The 19793-nt window shown below is 46.5% G+C and overlaps 1 protein-coding gene across 2 annotated transcripts in view; it reads right to left on the bottom strand.

Moving 5' to 3' along the window:
* Window positions 1-19793, bottom strand: part of Cds1 (CDP-diacylglycerol synthase 1) — a 67598-nt gene that overhangs the window by 34492 nt on the left and 13313 nt on the right. For both annotated transcript variants that reach the window (XM_006975405.3, XM_076546782.1), the window contains exons 2-3: window positions 15054-15181; window positions 669-765 (exon numbers count right to left, since the gene is read on the bottom strand). In XM_006975405.3, coding sequence (XP_006975467.1) covers window positions 669-765; window positions 15054-15181 — 225 coding nt within the window. The remainder of the gene's footprint in view (window positions 1-668; window positions 766-15053; window positions 15182-19793) is intronic.

The raw sequence follows: 19793 nt of genomic DNA, 5'->3' as shown, positions 1-19793 counted from the left end.
TTGTTTGGCTTCCCGTACACAACACCTAAGTCTCTCAGAAGGGCGTCTACTCAGCTCTCCAGTCTCATCCCTAGCGGCCATCCACAGGTCAAGCCGGATCCTGTGAGGGCGGTAACACCTTCTCAGCAGCCCCTGCCTTGACCATGGCGTATCCACCTTGAACTCCACCTTGCTCTCTCTGTGTCATCTTCAAGCTTAGGCATCATCTCTCTGTAAGCCCTTTGCTAGTCCTCTTTTAGACCGGATGACATGCTGGTGCTCCACCCTTGTGCTCAGAACATGGCCTGTCACAAGACTTACCACTGTGTAGTCCTCTGACTGACTGAGTGCTTCTGCTGTTACACTAAGTTCCTTCAAGTCAGGGAGCTAGTCGGATATAAATACGTGGAAGTGGTATGTGCGTTTCTGCCATACCTAATCCTCTGCGTGGTACTGGACACACAGATGTCTGTGTATTAAGGCACACTTGCTCTCTGCTGAACGGGCACACTGAGGGACTATTTTGCAAACAGTAAAAGATTAGTCTGAATCATTTCATGAACTAGAAGTTGCTTAAAGGAACTGAAATTGCTGTTCCAAGTCTCGGGTTACCTTTTTATTATTATATGCTCAAATTACTTCAATGGTATGTAAATACAGAGAAAACAAGGAAGGCGTCGATCACTTACCAGAAGCATCAGCATGAAGGACCCCATATAGATGATCAGGAAAAAGAGGGAGATCATGGTGAGGGTGAGGATGCCCCGGACCCACCAGTTCTTCCACCTACAAAGAGGTTTATAGAGTCAGTGTTCAATGGTGTGGTTTTAGAGCTTTGGGATGTGTGGTTTCAGTACCTAACTCGCAGAGTTGGGCCTTTCTCCTAACTGTTCTTTAAGGATATTTTATTTCATTTTATATAATAACAGCAACAGTTGAAATTTTACATTATGGGGGTTGGGGATTTAGCTCAGGAGTAGAGCACTTGCCTAGCAAGCACAAGGCCCTGGGTTCGATCCTCAGCTTCAGAAGAAAAAAAAGCAAAAAACAAAAACAAACAAACAACAACAAAAAAAACAAACCAAATTTTACATTATGTTAACTGAAGAAAGAAGGTGATTGTTGTTACCGATGAGTGGGGATAAGTCACAAGGATGGGGAGTTAGGTGGTCAGCCTTGATGTGGGGACGGGCCATCCCAACGGGGATTTTGTGAGGAGGAGGAGGAGGAGGAGGAGGAGGAGCCTAAAGTGAGTCCTGGAAAGGAAGATCCTTTGGTGGTACTGACAGCAGAGCTCCCAACTGGAAACTCAGGGTTTGTTTCTTAGAGCAGAGCATCCCGGCAGCGACAAAGGGCTAGCTCCTGCCTCAATGAGGACCGATCTCCCTGACTCCTCTGCTTTAAGGACGAGCACCCCTCCCCTCGCATGCTATTCCCTAAAAGAATATCCTTTGGAGGGAGGGGTCCTTGTACTATTTGATCATGCCATGAGGTACGCTGGCAGACACTAAACAAAAAGCTACAGATAATTCTAATCCATGGACTGTCATTTGTAGGTCATGTTAGAATCCCTGAGACTGGGTTCAGAGTCACACACCTGTCGTCCCAGCTACTTGGGATGTGATGATGAGAAGACCACTTGAACCCAGGAGTCTGAGGCCAGCCTGTGCAGCACAAGACCCTGCCTCACAAACAGATTCTGAAAGCACCTGTATATAGATCATTCCGGGTCCAAACTCGCCGCTGTTTTTCTTTATGATTGTAGTGATTTTTACCACATAGGCTTTAGGCCCCACAAAGTAGGAGGATCCCATGGATTCGAACCCCTTCTCCTATGTCCCCTGAGTCAATAAAACCTCCATGAGTTTCACCAGCAATCTTCGTAAAAACCAAGGTCCTCAGCTCCATGTGCTGGATGTGTATTGTGCGAATTCAAAGAGCATTTGAATACTGAACTGAAGGAATGATTTGTGTAAGTTGTACATTGTTCTCTGCACACGGACTCCTCCTTTGTTACACTGTCTGCTGAGGGCGTGGCAACCAAATACAAATGCATCTTGTATAGAGCATTTGCTCAGCAAATATTGGATGAGATACTGAGCCACCCAACAGGTTAATAAAAAATATAAGACATAAAGTTAAAAAAAGATTCTCAGGCAGGACCAGCAAGATGGTTCCGCAGGTAAAGGCGCTTGCTGTGCAGGCCTGGTGAAGGCGAAAAGCAGGAACAGACTCTAGAAAGTTGTACTCTGACTTCTGACCTTCACACAACAGTGCTGTGGCTCATGTGTACATGTGCACATACATAATACATTTTAAAATAATTTTTAAAAGATTTTCATTAGTTGTCACAGCAAACAAAATCCCCGACAAAAAGCAAATGGGGGTTGGGGGGGAACCAGCATGACGAGAAGGCGTGGGGACCTGAACAGCCATGTCACAGGCGATTAGCAGAAAGCAGAAAGCCGGATGCCAATGCTCTGCAGGTGTCTTTCTTTTCCCTTTCCACTCAGTCCAAAAGTCCAGCCCAAGGACCATGCTGCCCATGTGCAGGGTGGAGCTCCCTGCTCTGGCAAGGCTCCCTGTAACCGCGTTACAGTCACACTCCAAGTGTCTAATGAATGCTCTGGGGGTTTGTGAATCTAACCAAACCGACAATTAAAGTTAACCAGCACATAGGACTTTTATTAGTCCCAATAATAACATTTAATTTATATTGCAAAAGATTTTGATTCAATTTAGTCTAGTTCATGCATTTTATTCTAGGCCCAGGTCCTCTCTCTTTTTACAACAGAATTATTAGCTGATTTCAGCTACTTATAAAATACTGGCTATATTGCTTGCTTTCAACCATTCTCCTACATTATGTGACTGATTTCATTTTTTTAGACACATAAAAAACCATGAATCCTAAGTGTAGTATTTGTGTGCATGGGGGGTGTGTGGCACTGGGGCTCACACGCAGAAGACCCACGCACTGCATACTAGACAAGGCACAGCCTCACCCCCCCATCCTGCACAATTTAGACACTTCCTCAAATAATCCTTCACTGTCATTTCTGTACTCAAGGATCCAAAACACCAACAGCATGAAAACCACAGCTTTTGCTAGCTTCCCAGGTTTCCCCTGAGGCACTCAAACTGAGTTTACCCTACCATAGTTCCCTCTACTGTTTAGTAAAATATGTAGAATCACGATTTCTCTCATCAGACTTTGAACTTCAGGCCTGAACTAAAAGTCAGCGTACAGTCAGAAAATGCAACTGAAAGGTTCTGTTTAGTTTTAAAGACGTTACTCTGCAGATTAATGAGTGGATTAGGGAACTGGGCTAAGTCATAAAGCCAGGCAGAGGCAAACCAAGGGCCTTAACCCAGCCAACGGCGATAATCCTGTCCTGTCTGCATGAAACCCAGAATCATATCTAGCCTTCCCCTAGAGAAGTATCAGAAGCCAGTCCTGGATGGGGACCGCCACCATTCAGACGTCAGCCATGTCTGGTCTGAGCTGCCGAGAACCAGAAATATCAGGAAAACATCCACTCTCTTCTCATCATCTTATAATTACAGTCACCACAGCCTGGGCCCTGAAGGAACACACTCTATTCTGTTTAGCCACTTTTAAAAAAGAGAAAAGTTTTGTTGGCATCCAAATTAATGAGTATCACTGTGATACACTGCTGTTTATGCATATTTATTATACTTAATTTTTAATCCATCCCCCCAATGCCCTCCCCTTCCTCCCCACCCACACATTCCCACTCCATTCCCATCATATGTGCCCCCTCCTCCTCTTGTTCCCCTACTCACTCCCACACCTGCCCCTCCTCTTTCATGGCCTGTGTACACACACACACACACACACACACACACACACACACACACACACACACACACACAGGCCCACTCTCACACACATGACTGCTCCCCCTCTTTCATGGTCTGTGCATACACACACATCCAGACACACACACACAAGACCACACTCGCACACAAACCTGCCCCTCCTCTTTCATGGCCTGTGTGTACACACACACACACACACACACACACACACACACACACACAGGCCCACTCTCACACACACAACTGCTCCCCCTCTTTCATGGTCTGTGCATACACACACATCCAGACACACACACACAAGACCACACTCGCACACACACCTGCCCCTCTTCTTTCATGGTCTGTGCGTACACACATCTAGAGACACACACACACACACACACACAGGCCCACTCTCGCACACACACCTGCTCCTCCTCTTTCATGGTCTCTGTGTGTACACATACATCCAGAGACACACACGCACACAGGCCCACTCTCGCACACACAAATGTAAAGCTAGCTTCCACATTTTCTGAGTCTGGCTAGTTTTACATAATGCAACAATCTCTGGTTTCATCCATTTTCCCACAAATATTACAACTGTATTCTTTGCAGCTGAACAGAATTCTCGGTGTATGTGCACCACATCTTCCCGATCCGTTTATCTGTTGATGACATCGTAGCTACTGTGGACAGAGAGCAACAGCATCCATGTGGACACTTCTCTGCATGGTGCTGACTTAAGAGTCCTGCTAGCACACACCCAGGATGGTAGAGCTAGGTCACATGGTAGTTCTTTTTTTTAAGATTTTTATTATATTTTCATTATGTGTATCTGTGTGTGGGTCCGTGCAGGCATGAGTGCAGGTGTCCATGGAGTACAGGACGGGGGACTGGATCCCCTAGAGCTGGATCACAGGTGGTTGTGAGCAGACATGCATGCTGAGAAACAAACTCAAGACTTCTGTAAGAGCAGTAAGTGTTCTCAACCACCGATCCATCACTCTAGCCTCTTTAAAAAATTTGTTGCATTGTATTTATTTTGTGGATTTATTTTTGTGCATAGTGAGAGATAATGGGTCTTGCTTAAGAAAAAGAACACCTCACTTCAAGGACAAGGTTGGAAGGATGCATATTCAGGAAGGGGGCATTCAGGTCAGTTCTAGCTCAGGGCCCTTCAGTCCCCGTTCTGCACGGTGTCTTGAGCAACAGGGACTTACCTTCACCTCTGCGGGCAGCCAAGTCCAGCAGCAATAGGCTGTACGCTCTGGGAGTGTCTTGGACAGCCCTGGCCAACCTTTCAAAGGAGGAATGCCCATGCCTGCTACTAGGGTGTTTGTCGGCTGGTCTTTGTCTCTCGGAGCCATCAGTCCAGATGAGGAAAGTAACTACATACGTAGATTTCTACGTGGATTTAAATGTATACCAGGGTTTTCTAGTAAACAGTTAATGGTATGACTCCTTGTGGCTTTTCCACAGACATCTTGTCGTTATTTTACCCACCTCGCTCCCCATCCTAACTCCTCTTCCCATCTCCCTGTCCGATCATTTCTATCCTGCTATTCTTCCCTCTTGCATGGTAAGTGCTTAACCACTGAGCCATCTTTCTTGCCCCACTGTGGAAAGTTCTATTGAGGATCTCTGTGTCTACGGTCCTCAAGAAAATGTGGCCCCCAGTTTTCTTTGTTCTTATCTCATTTGGATATCAATATAATCATGGAATGATTTTGTTCAAGTTCCTTTCATGGAGCAGTTAGAGGGATATTAGAAGTTAGTTCTTTAAAAGTTTGGTAGAATTCGGTGGTGAATGCACTCACTCCTGGGCTCTTCTATGTTAGCAGGCTTTTTGTTTGTTTGTTTGTTTGTTTGTTTTGTTTTGTTTTTTCAAGATAGGGTTTCTCCATGTAGTTTGCCTGTCCTGGATTTCTCTCTGAAGACCAGGCTGGCCTTGAAATCACTGAGATCCATCTGCCTCTGCCTCTCCAGTGCTGGGATTAAAGGTGTGCGCCACCACCGCCCAGCTGTGGTGGCGCCCAGACTTTTAATGACTATTTTCATCTAATAGCTTATTGGTCTGTTGTGTCTAAGAATGTATCCACTTCTTTGGATTTTCCAGCTTTCTGAAGCACAAGTTTTGAAAGTATTCCCTGATCACCCTCTTGATTCCACTGGAATCTGATGAATCGCCCATTTTTACCTCTGGTTTTATTATTTTGTGTTCTCTCTCTCTCTCTCTCTCTCTCTCTCTCTCTCTCTCTCTCTCTCTCTCTGTCTCTCTCTCTCTCTCTCTCTGTCTCTCTCTCTCATGGTTAATTTGGCTAGTGGTCTATGGACATTTACCAGTTCTTATAAAGATCCAATTCCAGCTCTAACTCTACACCTCTCTTTAATCTCCGCTGTGTTAACTTCTGCCTTGGTCGTCGTCTTCCTGTGTGTTGCTTTGGGTTTGGCTCGCTCCTGTGCTTCTAAGCCCCTGACGTGTATAGAATAAGGTTTTGTGTTTGAGCTCCATCTCAAAGAGACGGGGCTTTATTTTTCAATGTAAGCACTTATAAGCTTTCCTCTTATAAGTTCCTCAGCTATATCCCAAAACTTCCAGGAAGTTCTACTTTCATTTGATTGTAGGAATTTTTAAATTTCCTCTGGTTTTTTTTTTTTTTCAGTGAGTCACTGGTCATTTATGGGTGTACTGTTCAGTTTCGCAGTCATACCTGCAGTTTATATAAAATTCTTTTGCTATTGATTCCTAGTTTTTTTTTCCACTATGATCTGCTCAAACACATAACAAAATTATCTTTGGCTGACTTGTGTACAATGCACAGTATTAATGCACATTTGTATGTTACTTTTTAAAGTTTGTGTATTTTCAGAGCAAGGGGAACCAGACAAGAATGAAAACAGGTGGCCCAGGTGATGCAGCATCTCAAAACGCCTCTGTTACAGTCTCCTCAAAATTCTGCATCCAGAACAGCTTCAAGGATGCTGACTGAGACGATCCAGCCTCACAGAAATACTCCAGTCAGGACTTAACTATAATCCTAAATTTTCTCAGGGTCCCCCAAAGATAATAGCACCCACAAACAACAGGAAGCAATCTAGAGAACTATGCCCACATTCCCAAAAGATGGGTTATAGTTATTTAATATCAATTAAGGGGGATTGGTTACAAGTTGTTATAACTGTCAGGAAAAAAAGCTAAACAAAGGAGATTAGATTCAGGAATCTCATTCTAAAAAGAGAAGGGGGGATATAGAAATGATAGGATAAAAGGGTAGATTATTGAATCTACTTTAATTCAAAAACAACTATTAATATTAAATATTTCACATTGGTATGGATTTTGGCTTATCGATACAAATTTAAAGTTAATTTTGTTATACTAGATGTATATTTCTTTGCTTATTTAAGGCACTGTGTTTTTGCAGCTCATTTAAAAATATAATGCATATAAAAATACAGATTAATAGTCATCTATAACAGTTAAACTTACAGTCATGCTAGGTATGTTTTCAAGGTTATACACAGATATATTTAGATAGATGGTCTCAAACACTTCAAAGACCTATAGAATATGGCATTTAATATGCTTATTAACCTAAAGCTTTTCATAACAGTGAGACATGTGTGCTCCTGGCTGCACCAATCTACTTCAGAGAAGATGGTGGGCAATGAAAAAACTCTGCATGGAGTTTGTTTTCTTTATAACAAAAGCCAGCCATGTGGGCAAAGAAACTGCCTTTGCCTCAATTATTGACAATATACTGTCCAAACTGGACCAGCAGGATGCAAGAAAGGCAACTGCCAAACTTTGCCAAGACAAGGTAGGACAGTCCTTCAAAATTCCCTGCTTCTAAAAAAGGTCTGTCAGATACACTAGGCCTGTAGGCCAAAGTGGATGCCCCAATGTTACAGAAGAACCTAGAGTGACTGTCCAGGTGGCCTGGTGTTCCTGTAATTAGGTAACATTTGATCCTTCTGGGGTCTTTGATGGAGTTAGGATAAATTTGATATAAAATTTTAGACTCACAAAGATAAGATAGATAATAAAATATTTTCTCTAATTTTGTCAAATAAAAATGGACTGGATATTATAATTGTAATTCATACTTAACTGGTTTTTTGTACATAATCTTACTATACTAAAGTTAAAACCTTCCATTTTAATTAGACAAAGAGGGGGAAATGCTGTGGAATAATCCTTTTGTACATTGTGAAGATTTGTCACTCGGATTGGTTTAATAAAAAGCTGACTGGCCAGCAACAAGTAGCCAGGCAGGAATTATAGGGAGACAACCAGACTATGAGAATGATTGGAACAAGGGTGGAATTAGAGAGACACCAGCCAGCCACTGGGAAAGCAGGATGTGTAGAAAATGAGGTAACAAGCCATGAGCCATGTGGCAAAGCATAAACAAGAAATATGGATTAACTTACATGTAAGGGTTAGCTAGTAACAAGCCTGAGCTATTAGCTGAGCATTTACAATTTACATTGTCTCCAAGTCAGTTATTTGGGAAGCAGCTAACAGTTATTTGGGATCAGGTGGTCAGGACAGGAAAACTCTGCCTACTCTTCTTATTTACTGAATCTTAACAATTTTGCTGTCTATTTTTTCTGGCTAGCTGAGTTGTTTGTTCTTTTCTTTCCCCCTTACTAACAGAAGGGGGTCTTCTGGTGTACTGTGTTGGACATAATGAATTTCCGTTGTTCAGTTCTTCCTTTCACATCTGCAGTGTTTCTTCGAGTCTCTTCTGCAGAGCTGGCTCAGGGGTCATGAACTGCCTTTGTCTTGAACTGTTCTTGTTTCTCCATCAGTTAAAGATGCCTTTGTTGGAAACAGCAATCTTGGTTGGCAGTTATTGACTTTTGGGTTTTGAAATATATCCTTTCAAGCTTTTCTGGCTTTTAGGTGGCTGGTGAGATGTAAGTTTTTTATAAGTTTAACTTTACTGAGTTGTTTTTCCTTTACAATTTTTAATATTTGAAAAATAAATATTTTTGATATTTCAATTATAAAATGTCATGAAGAGGTTCTTCTCTTCATGTCTATTTAGGGGTACCCATTCCTCCAGATTTGGGGTTTTCTGTCAAAATTTTGTTGAATATTTTTTCTCTCCTGTGGTTGATCTGGGTTCCTTCTTCCATCACATGTATTCTTAGGTCTGACCTCTGTGTGTAACCCAGAGGTCTCGGACATTGTGACTGTGGTATTTATTTTCTTTTTTTACTGGTGTCTGAGTGTGGAATTTCCTTAACCTTGCCCTCTATCCCTGACATTTTTCTTCTGTTTGGCTGAGTCTGTTGGTAATGCTTTCCACTGTGTTTTTATTGGCTTCATTGAGGTTTTCATTCTAAAACTTCTTCTTTTCCCACCCTAAAGACCTCGTTTCCTGCTGACTCTCCCCTCAGCTGCTTTCTTTTCGATGTCCTGGATGGACTCGTCTGTTTGTGGCTCCCAAGGTCACCGATCATTTCTACAGGTCAGCGTTGGGAATCTCCACCTGGCACGTTAGCTACACCAGAATCTTCGGGTTCCGGAGCCGAGGAGAAGCCACGGTACCACTTCTGTTGTTCCCATGTCCCAACACGCACACCTGCTGGTTCGGACATCCTCTGACTGCGCAGCCTATTCACGTGGGCTCACTCACCAGCATCACGCAGCGAGGACAAAACCCATGTGGCCCGTGAGTCTCCTGCTTCCCTCCCACCAGCCGTTTGCACAGCCGTGTGCACAGCTGTGTACACCTGCCTGCCTCTTCTGCCTCATCCATCTTTTTCTTTATACATCCCAGGGATCCTACCTATCATGCTCCATGAACCTCCAAAATCCTTCCTCTGTAAAACTCAGTTTTTCTCCTCCTCCTCCTCTCTCCTTCCGAGAAACAGTGGGAGAACCCAGTCTCACCCAGAACCATGTTTCATTGCATACTAATTCTTCTCCCAATAAGATAAAAAATTCACTTAATCTCCAGATTTTCCCAAACTACAAAGTTAGAAGGTAATCCCCTATCAATCCGTACTGTATGTGGCACTGTGTCTTTGGTCCTCTTTCTGCTGCTGTAACAGAACACCTGAAGTTGGGTAATTCACGAGGAACAGAGATTGACTTCTTCCGGTCCTAGAGACTGGGAGTCCAGGATCAGGGTGTGGCATCTGGGGATGCTGCCGCTTCAGCCTACAGTAGCGACCAAGGGCAAGCCACCAAGAAAAGTCCTTTGAGAATAAGATTTCTTTTACGATAACTACCCCCACCCCATGTCAATGGCACTCATCTACTCACGGGGGCTCTTATTTGGCCACACCTCTCAGCCCTGGTGTACTAGGGGTTGAGTTTCCACATGTGAACTGTGGGAAACACTTTAAACCACATCCTCCTGCAAACAAAAACTGCCTTTCAGAGTTGAAATACTCAGTTAAAAAACATAGCACGATATGGAGGGCAGGAAATCACTGCTGCCAAAATGGAGTGGCTGCTGCCAAAATGGAGTGGATGCTCTATATTGGCTTTCTTAGTAATCATCCACATCAGTGGCAGAACACCATACTTGGCACACCTGATGTCCTGATTCAATCCCTAATACAGCCAGGGAAAAAGAAGCGATCCTTTTAAGTGGTTACATGCTGATCAAATCACAGTCAGGCTGTTAATATAACCAGCAAGTCGGTTTTGTTTCAAAAGTTAATGACATGTTTTAATTATTTTCCTAGAGGCACAAGCATCATGAGTCATCAAGAACTTGCGTGGCCACGCAAGGATACGGACCTAGAGGCGGGCCTGCAGAGCAGGCAGGATCTGTCATCTGATGAAGAGCAGGAGTTTGGAGAAAGTCCATCTACCAGCCTGGAGCAGAGGTGGACAGGAAGTGTGTGGGTTCTCAGAGAAAGGAGATAGCAATACAAAGTTCAAGAGTGCCAGTAGGCTTCCCTGGATCTTTCCAGGGTTTCTGTTGCATTAGCAACACCCTGGACCGGATCACTCTGTTATGAGAGCCTCCCTACTGTACTGTCCAGGTCTGTTCTCACCACCAGCTGTCAGCTACTGTGCTGACACTGAACACTGCCACATGTTCCCAAAAGGGATTCACTGAGAGCTAAAACTATCTGGCTGATGAGCAGACCCTTCAGAGCACACTCACCTCCTGGCTGATGATCACACCCCTCAGAGCACACTCACCCACCTGGCTAATGGACACACCCCTCAGAGCACATTCACCCACCTGGCTAAGGATCACACCCCTCAGAGCACACTCACCCACCTGGCTAATGGACACACCCCTCAGAGCACACTCACCTACCTGGCTAATGGACACACCCCTGGGGCACACCTGGATGTCGAAATGGCTGAGCCAAGTGCAGTGAAGGAAACTTTTCAGGCCTCTCCCAGTTTCAAAAGCATATATCTTTTGAGGCATCACAGAGCAAGGGGTCAGAAATGAGCCTGAACCGAGGCCAAGCAGTTCCACTCTTTAAGAAAATTATGGATTCACTTTAACAAAAAATCATATGTTTCTAGGAAAAAGCTAGCTACAAAAAAAAAAGTTTACTATACAGATGTTTTTCATTGTGAAAATTCAGAAACGAATTAATTGCCCCCCAATGGGTAGAAGATATTTAAGGATAGGAGACATTGCTTCTAACTATCACTGCATGAAATGAGAATAGCAAGGTACAGAGTATGATCCCGTTTCTGCAGCACACACACACACACACACACACACACACACACACACACACAATGCACAGAGGCGAGGGTCTGAGAATACACAGCACTCCAACAAATAGATGTGTTGGGAAGTCATGGCTTCCTCCCACAACTCAGAAACTTCCACACAGCGGGGGTTTTTAACCCTCCAGATCTACAAACTCCAGTCTCTACAACATGCTCTCATTTTGGTTTATTACACTAGAAGAAGACTTCAAAGTGTACGTTGTACAGGAGCATCCATGTACTTTTTACAGAGCAATCCCCTGAGATTAAACCCGTAGACCACCTACTGTTCCGGTTCTCAGAACAAAGTCTCTCATAAACGGTGTCATATCTTTCTGATTTTGAGAACCATCCCCTCATGACACAGCACAGGTGAGAACAAGGCATGGGTTCACCATGCTATCACTATGCCTGGGCTCATATTATTTCTCTACTCCTCAGGTTCCTCACTTACAAAACAGTTACAAGCATAACCATGTTGCAGGGCCGCTGTGAGAATGTATTAGTATGTGCTGGAGGTAGTGCTTAGCACACAGTGCATGCTCAATAAATCGCTGCTATTATTTATGTTGTTGTAGATTAAAAAGTCATTACTGAGAAAGACACATGGGAATTCAGCATCATTATTACAAACCATTTGAATTGACGCACACACACATATGCATTTATATGAATCACATATATATGTACACGTATGCGCGCGCGCGCGTGCATACACACACACACACACACACACACACACACACACGGTGTGACACAGATCTGATGAGATTTTTAAAGCAAAGATATATCTGTGAACTAGGTCACAGAAACGATTGGGAACAAGGACTATTAAAATCACAATCATGCTCTCAATAAGATAGCATATCTTTGTTCCATCAGATTAAACTAAACCAAACAGGAAAACATTGCTTTGAAATAATTGATCCTACTATGGTTATGGTACTGTGACAGATTTTTCCGTTTTCAACCACAGCTCCAGGCTTACCTCCCAAAGTCTTAATTTTCTCAAAGACTAGATGAATACCGCCTGGGGAGGCCTCCGATGCACGTCAAAGGGCAAAGTTTCCCACTGCTTTCACCTGCTCCTTTCACTGGTCCTTTTTGTCTCTCAAAGGCAGGCCACAGCAACCAGACTTTTCTTCTCTTAGGTAGGTCACAGAAACTAAAAGCATACTCTAATTTTCCTACAGCTTCCTGTCTTAGAGCTGGCTGTAAGGAAATACTCCATCTTGCCTGGAAGGGAACAGTAGACCCCCATTTGAGGAAAGCCCTGGCGTATCCCGGGAGGGAGGAGCACTGTCCACATCCCAGGAGGGAGGAGCACTGTCCACATCCCAGGAGGAAGGAGCACTGTCCGCATCCCAGGAGGGAGGAGCACTGTCCACATCCCAGGAGGGAGGAGCACTGTCCACATCCCAGGAGGGAGGAGCACTGTCCAAATCCCAGGAGGGAGGAGTACTGTCCACATCTCAGGAGGGAGGAGCATTGTCCACGTCCCAGGAGGAAGGAGCACTGTCCGCATCCCATGAGGAAGGAGCACTATCTGCATCCCAGGAGGGAGGAGCACTGTCCACATCCCATGAGGGAGGAGCACTGTCCACATCCCATGAGGGAGGAGCACTGTCCACATCCCAGGAGGAAGGAGCATTGTCCACATCCCATGAGGGAGGAGCACTGTCCACATCCCAGGAGGGAGGAGCACTGTCCACATCCCATGAGGGAGGAGCACTGTCCACATCCCAGGAGGGAGGAGCACTGTCCACATCCCATGAGGGAGGAGCACTGTCCACATCCCATGAGGGAGGAGCACTTTCCGCATCCCAGGAGGGAGGTGACGACAACTCACAGGGACAGACTCTAACAGCGGGACACGCAGACCTCACCCTCTGTACCTGTTCAACTACTCTGTCAGAAGTCCAGTAAGACACCTTACAATAAGCCAGCAGTGCGAGCACCTCCTCAGGGCCTGTGGGCTGCTCTGAACTGATCCCAACGAGAGGGTTGACGGGAACTCATCCGTGTCTGGTTACTACGTGTCTAGAGTTCCGAAGGCCGCGATCTGTGATCGTGTCTGCAGTGGGAGCCCACTGTGCCTCAGCCCATTGGCACCTCTGCTGTCTCCAGGCAGACAGTGTCAAAGCAGACACCCAGTGGGTGATCGCTATGTAACCGCCTACCTGATGGTGAGCACACACACTCACTCACGCACGCACGCACGCACGCACGCACGCACGCGCACAGCTCACAGGACTGATCCATGTTGTGAGGGTAAGTTAGGAGAGACTGAGTTGAATATGAGTCTCCCTTTATAGCCTCAGAATGGGTATCTCCTAATGCAAACAAGCAAAGTCGGACCGCCTTGACTCCATGACTAGACCAGGGCTGTTAGAATGGTGGGCTGTGACCTGTCAGGGAGAAACGCCCATCATTTCTTGTTGAGTACCAAAGAACAGCATCAAGCAGAAAGAAATCAGAGGCTATCATACAAAATAACAGCATGCAAACCTTGAGAGCATGTTTGTGTCTATGCCCCTCGGCTGTGGTGTAGTGAAAAGGTGTTGGTGAAGCGCTGTCAGTCTGCAACACTTCCCACGGTAACCTGGAGGAAACCTAACATTTCCTTCACCTTCATAAATGTTACCATCTAAACTACCGAGGCACAGAGTGCAGGGGAAGATAGAATTCGCTGAAATCCCATGGTCATAAACACTTTAAAATAGCACAACTACAAAATGGTAAAGTGTTGTTGAGTTTTAGGCAGTAATTTTAGACTCGGTTAAAGAAAGAAATTCTGGAGGCTGGGAGATGGCTCAGGCAACAAGCCCCTGCTGAGCGAGCACAAGGGTCTCATTTGGATCCCAGCACCCACGTTAAAGCCAAGCCCAGTGGCACTCTGCAGAGTGGGGGCGGCACGGGGCGGGGCGGGGGGGGGGGGGGTGGAGGGGGGAGGAGGGAGGGAGCCATCAATGAGCCCCAGGCTCTGTGAGAGATCCTATCTCAAAAAATAACTGGAGAACAGATCAATTTAGACACCTGATGCTGATCTCTGGCCTGTGCATGCATGCACACGCGTGCGCACACGCACACACGCACACATGCACACACACACACACACATACACACACACACACTCTCTCTCACAAGAACATATACATGCACCATATGCACACACATATATACATCCCCCCCACACACACACACACAACAACAACAGCCATCAAAGAAAACGAGAACAATTACTTCTTTTTTCCTGGCATTTGAAGAACACACAATATGTGATTTTCATTATGAGGGACTCGACACCACAAAGTCTAGGAGCCTGGGCTGTCTCCGCAACCTCCACCAGCCAGCCTGTCGGACTTGGTTCTCCCACTGCACACGATCGAAGAGTGAAATAAAGATTGCCTGCAGATTGGCCTTCTTCTCCCGGGGCCCCAAACCCACAAAAAGTCAAACACGATGTGTGGACGCGCCAGGGTAACCTGGAAGCACGTGCCTGTGCTGGGCATCAAGAGGGACTTGTCCTCACCCATCATACCTTGAAGAGAGTCCGGACAGGGCTTTCTTGAGGATCTCAGGGGTCCTGTCTGAGGCCGGTGGGATCTCGGGAACATCAGAATCTCCCCTGGCGTCGAGATCTCCATACCTGTCATCAATATCTGTCTCCTAAAATTAAAAAGAAGAACTGTTTACAAAGTATTCGTATATATGTTTATTTTGAGATGGGGCCTCGGAGAGGGCCCCAGGGCTGGCCTGGAGTTCACTGTGTCGCCCCTGTGGTCCTCAAACTCTGACTTTCCTGCCTTGGCTTACCAATGTTGGGGTTTAGGTGTGTGTTAGCGCTCCTGGGGCAAAGTGTGCTTCTAAACAGCACGTGCCTGTCGCTGCATTCTCTCGTTGTTTGGTGTGCCGGAGCTTAGTTACCTAATCTAAGACAAAGCACTACTATCAGCCTACACTGAGTGCCCAAGCACTGCCATGGTTTCTTGCTAAGGAAGCTTTATTATCTTTGGTAAAATTCCAAAATAAAGGATTACCTTAAACAAAAGACATAAGAACAGCTCAGATGACTTCTTCTTAAGTCAGATGCTTACTGACAGGACCAAATATTTACTGTTTGCTTCTCAACTGGGAGAACAGGGCTGCTTCTGTAGATTCTAATCAGCACTTCAGTCTGCTTGTATTTAACTAAGATCCCAGCGTCGACAGGAAGAAGGCTCTCTTGCTTGGGTGTAGCAATATGGATTTTAACATCCATCATTTTTATTAGCTCCCAGTAAAGCAGGTCAGATGGACGCTGTATTTTTCCAGCAGATGAACGTGATCAAAAGTGTTATTTTAGTTATCAGACGTAAGTCATTTGATATGGAAGAGGGCACATACACAAGCGCTGTGTTTGTGCGGTAGGCCCTGGGGGCTCTGGGGCTCTGTGACAAAGGCCACCCTAGAACTTTCAGGATAGGGCAGCCAAGGCATTTGTAAGAACAGACACGGCATCTGCTGTTCCATTTTGACATATCCTTCCCTCCTCTACACCCCTTCCTCCTAGCCCTGCATGCTCCTGCAACCAACAACCTTCTTGATTTCCAGATGTGAGAAGGAGAGGGAGCTGAGGTCAGGGGAAAGGCACATTCCCAACGGACAAGGACGGGCACGGGGCAGAGGGCTTGGAAACAACCCAAACTCAGCCTTGGCCAGCTCCAAAGCTTCAGCAAATTTTATCGCCATTTTAACTGCAACTACATCCAAAGAGGAAGCAGCGAGCAGGACGCCGAGGATACAGCAGAGTCCAACAAGCAGCAGGCTATGAGGGTTAAATCAAGTCTTCCAGTCCCTCGGGCGGCTTTCCATAGGAAACGTTAGCATTTATTAATTATTATTAGCAGAATGTTCAGACTTCATACAGTGAGAATCAAACTTCAGTCTACCACACACAGCTTTGTTATAAAATTACATGTGTCACTATCCAAAAATGACAAGTGAGACAGATGTGATCCCCAATCAGCTTCAACAGAGAAGTGCGGACTGGTCACAAGCAGACTGACATCGACTCAAGAGCCTCCGGCCACAAGTGGCCAGGGGGCCAGGTCACCCGACTCGGCGGCCGGCGGCGGGCTGTGGGGCAAAGCACTGGTTTTTCCTGACACTTTTCTGACCCCAGTGACCCGGAGAGGTTGGGGGAGAAATGCGGACGGGGACAAAGGAAGTGACTCCCCAAGGAACCACAAAGGCGCAAGAAGAGCACAAGAGCAGGGGTCAGGAGCTTCCAGGAGCCCTCCTACCTCGACCCAAATGATCAGTGTAACACAGGCCAACCCCTGAGCCCAAGGGGATGAAGGCTTCAGTTTCTACCTGCAAATAAAACCACTGGGTTGGAATTCAGGTCATTTTCTTCAAATCAGTGACATTTTTGCAAACCGCATCCAAGTACAGTTGACAGTGACAGAATTGTGCTCAGACTTCACCTCCTGTGCTGGCTGGTTTTAACTGTCACTTGAGCCAACCTGGAGTAACCCGGAAGACAATGCAAACGAGGCATTATCTAGATCAGACTGGCCTGTGGTATGTCAGTGGGGGCCTATCTCGACTGCTGGTTGGCATGGAGACCCCAGACCACTGCAGGCAATATCCATTCCCTGGGTAGGTCCTTGTGGTGGTCTGAATGAGAATGCCCCCCATAGGCTCATACGTATACATCCTTGGTCCCCCGTTGGTGGAACTGTTTGGGAAGGGTTAGAAGGTGTGGCCTTGTTGGAGGAGGTGTGTCACTGGAGGTGGGCTTTGAGGTTGCACAAGCCCATGCCAGGCTCAGCCTCTCTCCTCTGCCTGCTGACTGATGATCAGGATGTAAAGTTTTCAGCTACTGCTCCAGCGCCATGTCAGCCTGCCACCATGCTCCCCACCATTATGTTCATGAACTAACCCTCTGAAACCGGAAGCCAACCCCAATTAAGTGTTTCCTTTAAAAAGTTGCTTTGGTCATGGTTTTTCATCACGGCAATAGAACAGTAACTAAGACAGCCCTGAACGGTCTACGAGTAAAGAAAGCGAGCCAGCCAGCAGGCAGGCAGCAGGGGTGCACTTATTTCTCTCTGCTCTTGACTGTGGATGTGGTGTAGCTAGCAGTCCAGGACTCCGACCTCTGTGACTTCCCTGCAGTGACGGACTGGAGGATTCCAAACTAAAATAAACTTTCTCTTAGCAACATCGCTTGTTGTCAGAAAATTTCTTTACAGCAACAGAAATGAAACTGAAGTACTGCTCTGTCCCACCTCCATGCTGCCATGCTCTGGAACACTGTCTTGCCCTCCCTCCATGCCGCCATGCTCTAGAACACTGTCCTGCCCTCCCCCATGCCGCCATGCTCTAGAACACTGTCCTGCCCGCCCCCATGCCACCATGCTCTGGAACATTTCCCTGCCCCCCTCAATGCTGCCATGCTCTAGAACACTGCCCTCCCTCCATGCTGCCATGCTCTAGAACACTGCTCTGTCCCCCTCCATGCTGCCATGCTCTGGAACACTGTCCTTCCTCCATGCTGCCATGCTCTGGAACACTGTCCTCCCTCCATGCTGCCATGCTCTGGAACACTGCCCTGCCTCCATGCTGCTATGCTCTAGAACATTGCCCTCCCTCCCTCCATGCTGCCATGCTCTGGAACACTGCCCTGTCCCCTCCATGCTGCCATGCTCTAGAACACTGTCCTGCCCTCCCTCCATGCTGCCATGCTCTAGAACATTGCCCTCCCTCCCTCCATGCTGCCATGCTCTGGAACATTTCCCTACCCCTCCCTCCATGCTGCCATGCTCTGGAACACTGTCCTGCCCTCCCTCCATGCTGCCATGCTCTAGAACATTGCCCTCCCTCCCTCCATGCTGCCATGCTCTGGAACACTGCCCTGCCCCTCCCTCCATGCTGCCATGCTCTCAGTTACATTTCTAAAGTTCTAGGTTTTATCTTTCTTCCTTTAGAGAAACACAATTTAAAATGTAAGATTTAATTTCATCCTAAATAAGGAATAAAAAGTAATTCCCAAACCCAGCATATTAGACCAACAGTATTCAAGCATCAGAACTGAATCCTGGCATGGATCCTCCGCTACAAAGACAGTGAACTTGAAAGGACACCAGGTGAATGGACAAAGGATCACCTCAGACGACCAAGCAGCCACCCAGCACTAAAGCGTGCTGCGGAGATTCAAACCGTTTTGAAAAGCAACGTGACAGCTGCTTTTTACCAAGCCCGTAGTTCAGAGATGGTTCTCAAATGTCTTTCCATCTTGGGCCCCTAATTCCAGAGCCTACACAGCTTTCCTCTCATCTCTCTGTACACCGGGGACCTGTACCCAGTCTGCAGGTCCACGTATGTCTCCATGACAATCATCAGGTATGCAACAGAAGCGACTGACCTGCCTCCTCTGCCAAGCCTGCTGCCTCCTTCCCTGTTTGCTGCTTGGCGGAGAAGCCACAGGCAAACCAGTGAACTGATGGGTCCGGTCGGGAACTCAGCATCTGGACGGCAAGATGGCTTGACGGTGACGATAAGTGCCTGCCAAGCAAGCCTGATGACCTGAGTTCAGCCCCAGAACCAACAGTGAAAGGAGGGAACAGAGTCCTGTTCGCAACACACATGATAGGGCATGTGCACACACATGTACATGCACACACAAATAATAAAAGTAAACTACATAAAAAAATCTGAGCAGCTAGGCAGTGGTGGTGCACGCCTTTAATCCCAGCACTCAGGAGGCAGAAGCAGGCGGATCTCTGTGAGTTCAAGGCTAGCCTGGTCTACAGAGTGAGATCCAGGACAGCCAAGGCTACAGAGAAACCCTGTCTGAAAAAACAAAACCCGGCATCAGTTTGCGGGGGGTGAGGGGTTGGGGGGTTGGGGGTGGGGGGGGTGCATTTTCTTTTGTCCACATACATATTCAGCACCAAGCCTATCTTTCGGCTTCCCTCCATCACCGTCAGCCTTCCTGGGCATCCCCTTCTTCCCTGTGCCTCAGCCTCCTCTCGCCCCCTTGAACCTGCTGCGCACACCGCAGCCAGGACAATTTACAAAGCCACGTGTCCAATCCTACTGCTCCCCACCAAAACCACCAGGATGAAGCCAGATCATTTAGTGTGGCTTTGGCTGTTTCTACAAAGCGACCCTTATCCTCCAGGCGGCCTCCTTCTTGGGCCCCACTTTTTACAGTGTCCTCCCTCTCTCCTGCATGTGGATGCTCATTCTCTGTACGAAAGTGTAAAGTCACACCCTCTCCTGCCTGTTGTTT

The sequence above is a fragment of the Peromyscus maniculatus genome, chromosome 10, assembly GCF_049852395.1.
Source record: "Peromyscus maniculatus bairdii isolate BWxNUB_F1_BW_parent chromosome 10, HU_Pman_BW_mat_3.1, whole genome shotgun sequence".
NCBI classification, from domain to species: domain Eukaryota; kingdom Metazoa; phylum Chordata; class Mammalia; order Rodentia; family Cricetidae; genus Peromyscus; species Peromyscus maniculatus.
The sequence above is the reverse complement of the archived record's forward strand: the minus strand, read 5'-3'. Positions and strand labels throughout refer to the sequence as shown.